Source organism: Lutra lutra, chromosome 3 (assembly GCF_902655055.1).
Source record: "Lutra lutra chromosome 3, mLutLut1.2, whole genome shotgun sequence".
NCBI lineage: Eukaryota > Metazoa > Chordata > Mammalia > Carnivora > Mustelidae > Lutra > Lutra lutra.
The window spans coordinates 47,771,325-47,783,356 of record NC_062280.1 but is presented as its reverse complement, the minus strand read 5'-3'; the positions used below and the strand labels follow the sequence as shown (position 1 = coordinate 47,783,356).

At 50.7% G+C, this 12,032-nt stretch overlaps 1 protein-coding gene across 3 annotated transcripts in view; it reads left to right on the top strand.

Moving 5' to 3' along the window:
• The window catches only part of THAP4 (THAP domain containing 4), a 46,204-nt gene that overhangs the window by 21,037 nt on the left and 13,135 nt on the right, over positions 1-12,032 (top strand). For all 3 annotated transcript variants that reach the window (XM_047721650.1, XM_047721651.1, XM_047721652.1), the window contains 3 exons: positions 2,155-2,314; positions 3,411-3,520; positions 4,359-4,462. In XM_047721650.1, coding sequence (XP_047577606.1) covers positions 2,155-2,314; positions 3,411-3,520; positions 4,359-4,462 — 374 coding nt within the window. The remainder of the gene's footprint in view (positions 1-2,154; positions 2,315-3,410; positions 3,521-4,358; positions 4,463-12,032) is intronic.

The window sequence follows — 12,032 nt, the reverse complement described above, 5'->3', positions numbered from 1 at the left end:
GGGGCTGTGACCTATCTTCCCAGAAAGTTTAGGCTCAGGAGGGAGGCTTTTAATTGTCTGTTAATAGTTTTTTGCTATTTTCTGGTAGAGATGATAATGTTCACTTCCCCAGTCGTGTTCCCACAGAGTGACCCAGAGAGACTTTGAGGGAAGATAAGAGCAAGACCCAGCTCTGTCTGTCTGTCTCTCTGGGGCTTTCCCTGTCTCTGTCTCATCCTCTGTGTGTGTCTCCCGAGCACCCAATGGTGGAGGAGCTCCCCCTCCCTGGGTCGTCCAGAAGAGTGGATTCAATGAGGACAGGGCTCCTGCCCTCAGGATCTTCCCAGTGGGGCTGTGTCCCAGAGGAGGGGCTGCTTGTGGACCTGTGGTGGGAAGAGGCTGGCCTGCGGGCTGGGGAGCTGCCGGGGACGGGGTGCACCATCTAGGGCAGGGCTAGGCTCCTTCCCACCACTGTCTTCCTTTGAGGGGGTCACCCCTGACGAGCCACCATGGGAGCCACGGGGCGGGGTGTGGGGGGGGACACTGAGCGGGAACAGGAGCGCTGAGTCCCGCAGCTCGGGCCCAGGAGAAGGGGCACAGAGGGCTCTTTCCTAGAGCTGGAGGCCACTACAGCCCCATCACAGGCTCTCCAGGCAGCAGGCTGACCCCGGAGGAAGGGCACCACTCAGCAGCCCTGCCCAGAAAGGAGAGCACAGAAGGGAAGCACACCACCCTGCCTACCGTCCACTGACGAGGACCCAGGTGGTAGGGCAGCCAGGCGGGCCAGTCCAGTGGCAAGCTCACAGGCAGGCTTTTCCCCCGTGCAACCCCAGAGCACGACAAGTATACCCATCAGAGAGCAACTCAGAGGCCACGGCTGGTGGAAAAACAACTATTTCTGTTTGTTCTGCAAACCATGGGACATGAGCTGTCAGAGCCGAGGGGGTGGCCATTTGGACCGCCAGCCCCAACCACCAGCACACCTCCTCTAGCCTTCTCTGTTTTCATGGCCGTGAACCATTTGCTGTCCTGCCCCACATCCCACCTATTAGCCCACACTCTGCCTGCAGACCAGACCCCAAATCTGGCACTTGCCACGGCTTCCACCAGTGACGTGGAGCCCAGGCTACCCTCCTCCTGCTCCCTGCACCTCCCGCGCTGGACTCGCCAGGGACCCCCAAGTTCATGGGACCCCTCCTGCCGCGACCTTTACACACATCTCAGGGAGCTGTCCTTGGCCCTCCCAGTTTAGGACTCAAAACACCCAACAGCCGCGTGTCCCTTTCTGCTTGTCACCTCAGGTACGTTCCATTCAGCATCCTTATTTCTTTTTTTTTTTTTTTTTTTAGATTTTATTTATTTGACAGAGAGAGATCACAAGTAGATGGAGAGGCAGGCAGAGAGAGAGAGGGAAGCAGGCTCCCTGCTGAGCAAAGAGCCCGATGCGGGACTCGATCCCATGACCCTGAGATCATGACCTGAGCCGAAGGCAGCGGCTTAACCCACTGAGCCACCCAGGCGCCCCCAGCATTCTTATTTCCTGATGCACTGTTATCTTTGCTTAGCAGGACGCAGGTGCCCTGGGGGGCTGAGGGGGACAGCACCTCTCTGGGGCTCTGCGGAGTCCTACAGCCCAGACCTTTGCTTCTGAAGCTTTTAGTGCTTATCTCCACCAGAGATTGTAAATAACTTAACTTTGTCTTGTCTAATTACAAGAGTTTGATGGCACAGATCTCAGCTGTTGCTGTCCTCACTTCCCAGCTGTTCACAGGTGATCGGAGGCAGGACCAGAAGCACTAGCTAGATGGGGAAGGGAGTGGGTTTTTGGCCACCCTCCCTGTCCTGGCGGCCTGTATTGTCCCCTGGGGCTCAGAAGCTGGAGGTGCGAACCTCCGTTCTCACCAGTAGCCGTGTTGCCAGTCTCGGGCCCCATCGTCCTTTGGCTTGGTTTGACACTGCTCCACCCCCCAGGCCCACTTGTCTTTCCTGCGAAGAGTCAGAGGTGGCAAGATGACCTTTGCGAATTGTTTGCCCTTTTTTTCCCCCTCTTAACAGGTGGCTAGCGACATATTCATGGTCACGCGGGGTTTGCTGTGGTTGCAAGGGCACGCTTGCACACAGAGCTCAGCAGGGCATGTTTACAGCCCACTAACTGCCTCTTCCTTCTGTCCTCAGAGCCTCCCACGATGAACCCCGTGGTGGAGCCGCTGTCCTGGATGCTGGGTACCTGGCTGTCAGACCCGCCAGGAGCCGGGACCTTCCCGACGCTGCAGCCTTTCCAATACCTGGAGGAGGTGTACATCTCCCACGTGGGCCAGCCTGTGCTGAACTTCTCGTAAGTGCAGGCCCGATCGCTTGCAAGAGCAGCTCCGGGCTGATAAGAGGCGTTAGGCAGGACGGTGCCAAAGGAACCTGGTTGTATTTCAGAAAGGCCCCCCCTTTCTGCCCCGAATCTGATCACATAGGTGAAAATGGTACTTTCTGGGTGTCTTGTGTTTTTGAAATGACCACAAAATCTCAGGCTTGTTCATGCAAACACGAAAGTAGGTGCCTGTGCTCAGTTAAATCCTTCATTCCATGCTTACTTAACCCCAGTGGAAACCAGTCACCCCCATGTTACTGAAAATAAAAGGGCATGGCTTTCCTTTAAACCGCCCCCCCCAGCCCCCGTCACCCCAAGCGATTGGAGGCCCCAGAGAGGCCGTTAGTGTGGTCGTTCTCAGAGCCTTACTACACAGCAGAGCAAAAGTCCTCAGTGGCCCTCCAGCCGCATCCTGATTCAGCTCCTGTTCTGCTACTTACCTGTGAATTGCTCACAAGAGGCAAAGGCTGGGATTTTACACTGGGATTTACACAGATCCCAGTGTAAGGCTGGGATTTTACTAGGCATGTGGGGTGCTTGGGACTGAGAACCATGAGGGGGCCCTGTGGGTGCGGGCCACTTACCTTATAGGTCCCAAGGTCCCATCCCAGGGTCAGGGTCAGTCATGGTGGTGACTGGGACAGCACGGAGGGACAGCAGACATGAACAAGAGAGGGAGGCGCATGTGGGAGAGCTGCTCCTAGTCTGGTGAAAGGTCCTGAGGCACCTGGCGGCTGGGGCCCACTTATCTCTCTTGGGCTGTGTCTTTTATGCATCTCTCTGTTTTCCACATGAACAAGAAACTACTTTTTTTTTTTAACGTCTTATTTATTTAAGTCCTCTCTCCATCCATCGTGGGGCTTAAACTCCCAACCCTGAGGTCAAGACCTGAGCTGAGATCGAGAGTCGATCACTTAACCTACTGAGCCACCCAGGCACCCCAGCAAACTTCATTATTTTATATTTGGGGCGGGGGGCTTTATAAAGTGCGAGAACTGTGTCCACAAAGTCTGGCTCTCTCTCTGGGGACATCTGATACTCGGGGCTTCACCTCACCTGCTGCCCGCAGGTTCAACGCCTTCCACCCGGACACACGCAAACCCATGCACAGGGAGTGTGGCTTCATCCGCCTCAAGCCCGATACCAACAAGGTGGCCTTCGTCAGCGCCCAGAACACAGGTACCCCTCCCTCGGCGGCCGTCCCCAGCCTCCCCTGCCCATGCCCTGAGCCTGCCTGCAGAGGGGCAGTCAGTGGGGGAGGCAGCATCAGCCTCTGGCTCTCAGAGTGGCCTTTGGGGGTGTCTGTGCTCGTGGACACGTCTGCGGGGGATAATCAAGTGCCTGTCAGTGTGGGAAGCGTCGGCCTTTGGATAGGCTCCACGGAGCTGGCAGGGCGTGCTGGCAGGGGTTGCTGGTGAGAGGGGCTGCTTCCCTTTGCTCCTGAGCTGCTCCGGCACTGGCATGACAGCCTCTTTCAGCCTCCACACGCAGGTGTGAACAAGAACCAGGAGGCTCACCATGCAGCCAGAAGTTCTGTGTCTGCAAATCCATTCTGTCCCCAGTGGGAGCCCACCCTAAGATAGTTCACCAGGTTCATTAATTAGAGAGTACTTAAAAACATAGCGACTTGACCTTTACCTTGCTCCCTGGCTCGAGTGTGTCTCACTTTCTAGAGGCTGAACAGTCCAGACCAGCCCACCCTGGAGTGGGCCTGCCCAGGGCATTGGTGAGCTAGAAGTCAGGGGGCAGCCAGCAGCTGGAGATGGAGGAGGCTCCCTGGGCTGTGTGATGGGGCAGGGCTGGCATCAGGGCACCTCCCCACCCCCCCAACAGGGTGACCCTCCGTAGATCCTCTGCTCTGGCTATAAGAGGACTTGCAGCGAGTTTTTCCCCCTTGACGCCTGGGAGGCTCCGGCTTCCACATTCAGAACTGCTGAAGCCCCAGTTGCAGGAGCGGGTGGTAGGAGCAGTGGGCATAGCAAGCGTGATGGCTGCTGAGCTCTGATGGCCCCTGCAGGCATCGTGGAGGTGGAAGAGGGCGAGGTGAACGGGCAGGAGCTGTGCATCACGTCCCACTCCATTGCCAGGATCTCCTTCGCCAAGGAGCCCCATGTGGAGCAGGTGAGTCTGCCTCTGCAGCCTTCCCTCCTTCTGCCAACACTTCTCAACCTCAGCAGGGTCACAGATCACCCCTCGGCCTGGAGTCCACCTTTCCAGTCTCGGGACAGTGTGGCACTGTCACATGTCACTCCCCACATGCCGAGGTGGGGTCGTGCCGTGGCAGGATCCTCGGGTCCCTGGCAGGTGGGCCCTTAGGGGTTCTCAGGTTGGCTGTGGTTTTTCTGTCACAGACATCCTTTTACGTTTGGACTGTGCACTTTGCCAGTTGAGTTCTTATCTGTTGGAGAGATTTCTCCCAGTTGAATTGCTGGATCGGAGGACAGGTACATTTTGAATTGCTTTTCTTGACAACTGTTCGCACCAGCGCTGCGGGAGCATGCCAACCTGCATTTCCAGACTCACTGATCTTTTAAATCTGACCCATAAAAGATGGTAGTTCATTTGTGTTTGAAACTGAACTTACGGGTACAAAGGAGCATTTCCTATGCTTGGGGGCCATCTGTGTTTCTTGCTCCATACGATTGATGTTCGACATCATTGCCTGTGTTTTTATGGGCTGTCGTCTTCTTACTGGTTTACGGGAGCTTTCTGAGTACTGTGGCTGTTTACAGGGCAAATGTTTCTCCATTGGGTGGCTTATGTGAGTTTGGTTTATGATGTGTTCCCCTCACAGCTTTGCGAGCTTTTCTCTTTTCTCTCTGGTGGTCTTTTTCCTTTATGGGGTCTGGATTTGGGTTCTGGCCCTGGAAGGTGTTTCTGCTCACATGATAAAATTGGTCTTCTGTTTTCCTGCACTCTTGTATCTTTCCCTTTTACTCTTAGACCCTAGTCCTTCCCGGATGGATTTTTACATGATGCCACGTACAGACGGGTGACCAGCAGCCCCCCAGATCTGAAAGGTCATACCTGTCTTAAGCCCATCCCCGTTAATAGGGGAGGAGGGTCTGTTCTTTCATCTACTTCTTCACCAACAGTAATTTAAGGTCATGTAATAACTTAGGTTACTGTAGCTCTAGGTCCTATCTTTGTATCTGGGGAAAGTTTCTGATATTCTTTACTCCATTTTCTTGGTTAATTCTTCAGCAGTCCCTCTTCTAGACGGCCTGTCCTGTTTGTTGGGTCCACACCATTTACACCGGGATCACATAAGCACATGAATCACTTTGAGGATGGGGGAGTCCCAGTCAGTGGATGGCAGGTGGTGGCTTACTTTGGGGTCCTTCAGTAGGTATCAGGTTTATTTCTTTATAATTTAATTATGCAGGTCTCAGACATTTCGTGCTGGGGTAACATTGTAGTGCTTTCTAGTCTTCGTGGCCACGTCAGTGGCACGTGGCTTCCATTCCATCTTCTGATTGTGTCAACGGGTGGGGGGGCTGCTCTGGCTTCCGTGTGCCTCTGCTGAGTGTCACATCTGGTACCTGGTTCTCAGGCACAGCCTGGGCGGAGCGCTCACCCCTCAAGGCACTGGCCTGAGGCTGCCTGCTGGCAGGCAGCCCTTGTCGGGTAAGCATGTCCTGTTTCTACTGTGGTAAGAATTCTATTCAGAAATGGGTTTTGAGTTTCATCAAAGGCTTTTGCAGCCTCTTTTAGGAGGATTCTGTGTTTTTTCCACTTGAAGCTATTGATGCAGTAAATTGTATTAATAACTTCTAAGTGTTGAGGCATGTCTGCTTTTGGAAGATAACTCCTCCTTGTCCTGATTTTGGTATCAGGTTATTCATAGAGTGAGCTGGGAGCTTTTCAGCTATTTCTGTTCCCTGGCAAGGAGGGAGCCCCATCAACATCGCCTGGTCCTCCTAGATGTCCGCAGGGAAGTATCTGGGCCCAATGTGTGGTGGGCTGCCAGTGTGCTCTCCTCCCTGCTTCACCACCCTCTGACCTCCCTGCACTTACAGGGTCAAGGTTCCCAGGAGCAGCACTCTTTCACTGAGATACTCAGAGTTTGAGGAAGAAGTAACACTCACTGCTTTCTCTGTATCTGCCATTCTGTGTCCTCTTTATATTCCTGATCTTTTATATGTGTCTGTTTTCTCTTTTTCTGGCTCATACTTATCAAAAGTTACTTATTTTATCAGGGATTGGGGGGGTAGATTTTGTTTATTTTTGCTAGAGAACTAACTTTGGGCTCTGTTAATTAAACACAAGAGTCTTTCTCTGTAAAAAGGAGGGAGGAGGTGAGGTAAAGCCCATGAGGGCACAGTGAGGGGAGGAACCAAACCCCATGGGGTCAGTGACCTAGCTGACAAACGGCTGGCCGGGTACACCTGGGTTGGCCTTCCTGCTGGGTCAACATGGATAGAACCTGGAAGGGAGGGAGGCAGGGGCTGGAAGCATCTGTCTGTCCTCCCAGCAGCTGGTGGTCAGAAGGCCTGGCTTCTACAGAACCCTGTGTCCCTGCCTATCTGTTGTTGAAGCCTGACATCACCCCATCTGTGTTCCCCTGCCCTTGGTGCTTGGTCACTGAGGACCCTACACAGTCCACACGGCGGTGCCCTATGGCAGCCCCGAGACATAGCGGTTCCAGGCGGCTCTTCAACACCAAGGATCAGAGAGGCCCCTGCCTTCCAGGAACTCCCCCCATTAATGCCCACCACATCCCAAAGGGCTGAGACCTGTGGCTGGAGCTGCTCTCACAGCCAGCATCCCATTGTATCCTGCTTGCCCCCCCTCTAGTGAGGTCCCGTCCAGGTCCTCTGACCAGCGTCCACAGTGTCTGTCCTTCCTGACACTCGTTCTTCGCTGAGTTGGATGTAAGCTTCACAGTTACTTGTGTGGCCAATAACCCTTCCAGTTTGTATCTTTCCACTCCTTTGCTGCTTCTGAGAAACAGAAGTTCTTAATTTTGTGGTTCCATTTCCTAGGCTCTCCTTTCTGGATTTGTTTTAGTGTTTCTTATTTAAGCAGGTTTCCCTGCAAACAGATACATATTTTTTCCTGGAAACATAACAGCTTGATCTAAAACCTCCCTTTCGGGTCATTAATTCACCCAGAACTGAGTTGTGTGGCTGAGTGGCCAGCTGCCCGGCCCCTGCTGGCAGAGCCTGCCCTTCCCCCACCCCCATCCCAGGTGCCCTGCTTGTCCCCCTGACCCGGGCCGGTTCCCCACTAATTTTTTTTTTTACTTAAAAAAAATCATCTCTCTGGGGGTATGACTTACATAGAGTTAATGCATGCAGCTCAGGTGGACAGCCTTGGAACGTGCCCCCATCAAGATGAGAACGCCCGTCTCCCAGAGAGAGCCCCCCAGCAGGGCTCCTAACAGCCCCTGGCCACCTCTCCAAGCCAGGGTAGACCCCGTCACTACCAACTAGATTTGCATCTCCAGGACTCACTGCAAACAGAGCCATGTACTATTTACTCCCTTCATTCAGGGTAGCGTTGGTGAGACTTGTTCTTGCTTTTGCAGTCAGCAGTCATTTGGGTTCTCAGTTGCTGGGTAGTGTTCCCCACCGCAGACACGTCCCAGCTGCGTCTGTCTCCCTCTGTTGATGGACACCGACTGGCTTGTTTCCAGGTCTGGGCTGTTGGGGATCAGCTGCTTTGAGCCTGTGTGTGGACATCTTGGTGTGGACGTGTGTTCTTGTGTCTCTCGGCTGAGGACCTAGGACTGGGACTGCAGAGTCACGTGGGGGTGCGCCAGGCCAGGTCAGGTGTCCCTGCCACCCTGCCCCCTCTGCCCCCCTGCCACGTTGGTCCTTGAGTGCCGTCCTGGTGGCTGCACAGGCGTGCTTCACGCAGTTAAACATGTCTCCCAGATGACTGGTGATGTTGCCCCTCTTCCGTGGTGCTTATTTGCCATGTATTTCTTGTTTTCTGAAGCAAGCATTCAGATCCTGGGCTCCTCTTTCCAGCGGGTTGTTGGTCTTCCTACTGAGTTCTGAGAGTTATGTGTTCTGAAGACAAGTCCTTCATCAGGGGCATGTGCACCCAGCTTTTGACAAAATGTTTGACTTTTCATGTTCTCTTTTTTTGTTGTTGTTTTTTAAAGAGTTTATTTATTTGAGAGAGAATGAGACAGAGCACAAGAGCAAGCTTGGGGGAAGGGCAGAGGGAGAGGTAGAAGCAGGTTCCCAGCCAAACAGGGAGTCTGACACGGGGCTCGATCCTAGGACCCCGAGATCACGAGCTGAGCCAAAGGCAGACACTTAACCAGCTGAGCCACCCAGGCGCCCCTGACTTTTCATGTTCTGTTACCGGCTTTTTCTTTTATGCTCTGTGCTTTTTGTGCCCTGTCTTAAATTCTTTTGCCTAATCCAGGCCACAGAGATTTTTAACCCGCATTTTCTCCAAGAATTGTCACAGTTTTCCCTTTTGCTTTAAAGTCTATAATTTTGGGATTTATGTTTTTTTGTGGTATGAATTAGGGGTAAAGATTCTTCCATTTTTTTTCCCCTGGATAGATATCCCATTGTTCCAACACCATTTGTTGAAAAGACTGCCCTCGTTCCTTCATCCCGTAGTGAGGTGCACTCGCGTGGGTCCATTTTGGACTCTCTTCCACCCAGGTGATCTCTGGGTTTCCGTGTACACTGAGGCCCCGCAATCTGGAGTACTGTCACTTTATAGTAATGTCTGAAATCAGATCATTTCAGTTGTCCAACTTTTTTTTCTTCTTTACAAAATTATTTTGGCTGCCCAAAGACCCTTCACATTTTTTGTATGAGGTTTAGAATCCTCTTGTCAACTTGTAGAAGAATTTTTTAGGATTTCTTGAATTTCTAGATGAATTTGGGAAGTACCATCTTCAGTGAAGTGACTCTCCTTATCCAGTACCATGTAAACCTCTCCGTTTATATAGGCTCCCTTACCCCAACTTGTATTAGAGTTTTTAGTGTACAATCTCATATAGATTTTGCAAAATTTATGCCTGGGTATTCTGGGGTTTGGGAATGCTGTTATAAGTGATTTCTTCTTTTTCCCAATTACTTGTTGTTAGCATATAGAAATACATTTGACTGTTACACATTGATTTTGTATCATGTAACTTTCTTAAATTCACTTCTTTATTTTACTCATTTTTTTAATAGTTTTTTGGGGGTTTTCTACACATCCTGTCATCTGCTGTTACAGGGTTACTTTCCAGTCTCGATGCGATTTCTTTCTTCCGCGCTAGGACATGGGAAGGGCAGCCTGCATAATGTTCGGTACAGGTGGTGGGAGTAGACACCAGGCCCTGTTCTCTGTTCACAGGAAGACGCTGTCTTTCACCACTGGCTGTGATGGTCACTGTCAGGTTTCCACTGATACCCTTTACTACCTTCTGTTTTCTTATATTTTTAGTTTGCCAGTTATTAAAAATTACAAATGGGTGTTGAGTTCCGACAGGTGCTTCTGCTGTAACCATTGAGATGCTCTATTCTGTTCATGCGGTGAGTTATAGGAATGGGTTTCAGAGGTTGACCTGACCCCACATTCTTCAGATAAATCCCAATGACAGATAAAACAATTTGTCATTTTTAGTTAATTAGTTATTGCTGGTTTTATGTTTTATTAAAATACACAAGTTGAAGGATTTTTGCATCATATTATTTCTTTTATTCTAATTATCTTGAGCTTAATCTCCTCTTTTTTGGTTTCTTAAATGGGAAAGTTAAGTCACTGCTATTTAGCCCATTTTTAGTTTGTGATGCATCACTCAAAACTGTGAATTTCCTGCTGAGCCCTGCTTCAGCTGCATCCCCCGGGAATGAGGGGTGTGCTCTTAGTACCTCCGAGCTCAAAATACTTTCCTTGGTGACTTTCTTATTTGAACTGGGTCATTTAGAAGTGTGTTACTTACTTTCCAAATATTTGAGGCTTTTCTGCATATTCGATTGCTAATGGTTTCTAATTCAATTCTGTAAAAGCCTAGAGAACATGCCCTCGGAGTTACTCTGTGCCATAGGTGCGGTACAACTTGGTGAATGCCTCACACGCACTCCAGATACATAGGCATTTGACAGCTGTTCAGTGTAGTGGACTTAGGTCAAGTTGATGGATAAGGTCATTCAGATTTCCTTTATACTGCTGGTTTGTTTGGTGAGGGGTGTCTGGTTCTGTCTGATAACTGAGCTGTGCTCAAATCTCCCAAAAGTGATCGAGGCTATTTCTGTTCCTTTCTTTGGGTCTGTTTTTGCTTCGTGACTGAAGCTCTGTCCTCAGGTGCTTATATGGCGGTCTGTATGACATTTATGAAATGTTCCTCTTGGTAGCTTGTCGTAAGCACCTTGAAGTCTGATGACAGCAGAACCACACCTGCTGTCCAGTGCTTGTTCATACGGTGCATCTGTTTTCCTACCTTTTTACGTTCAACTTATTTATCTCTGTGTATTCAGAGTGTATCTCCCATGGTCTTGCTTTTCTTGTCTAGTCAGAAAGCTCCATATTTTCATTGGAATGTTTAGTCCACTTACATTTAATAAAAATATTACCAGTACGGTTGTTTGTAAGACGCCCCCCCCCCCCCCCCCCCGCCATTTGCTTTCTGGGTCTATGAACTGACTACTCTAGGAAGCTCATCTTGGTGGAATCACACACTAGTCTTTTTGTGATTGGCTTCTTTCACTCAGCTTAATATCCTCAGCGCTCATCCATGTTATAGAATATGATGGAATTTCCTTCCTTCATAAGGCCGGATGGTAGTCTATCACGTGTATATTAACGTTTTGCTCATTCATTCATCCGTCACTAGATGCCAGAGTTGCCACCATGTTTTATCTGCTGTGAATAATGCTGCCATTAACGTGGGTTACAGATATCTCTTCCAGACCCTGCTCTCAGCCCTTCTGAGCGTGTACCCAGAAGTGGATTTGCTGGATCATAGGTGACTCCATACTAATTTTTTGAGGCACCAGCATACCATTTCCCATAGCAGCTGACCCACTGTGCGTTCCTGCCAGTGGTGCATGGGCCTGTCCCCCCACAGCCTCGCCGACATGGGCCCCAGTCCCCCCACAGCCTCAGCAATGCGGCCTGTCCTCTGCTTGTGCCCAGAAGCCGGCATCTCCATTCTCTTCGAATCCCTTATCAGATATGTGATTCCCAGATACCTTCTCTCATTTTGCAAGCTGCTTTTTCACTCTGCTTTTAATATCTTTTGATGCATGAAAGTGTTTCATGTTCATGAATTACAATGCATTTGAGTTAGTTTTTCTGTGTAGTGATAGGTGAGCATTCGACTCGGTTCTTCTGCAGGTGGATGTCCAATTTCCCAGCACCGTTTGTTGAAGAGACTGTCCTTTCCCCATTGAGTCTTCTTGACAGCTTTGTTGAAAATCATTTGACCACATTTGTGAGAGTTTATTTATTTCTGGGTTCTCTTTTCTGTCCCATCGATTTATAAGGCCATCCTTATGCTAGGGCCGGACAGTTGTGAAATCAGGCGGGGTATGTGTCCTTCAGCTTTGTTCTTCGGGAATTTCTTTTTTCTTATTCTGGGTCCCTGGTGATGTGCCCATGGCTGAGAGGTCCTCCGTGTTCGAGGTCAGGCGCTTGCCGCCAACCCTGGCCCCACGGGCTGCTCTTGCAACACCACAGAGCTGTCTCCTGCTGCAGCACAGGCCAGCACAGTTGCATCCAGTGGGGAGAC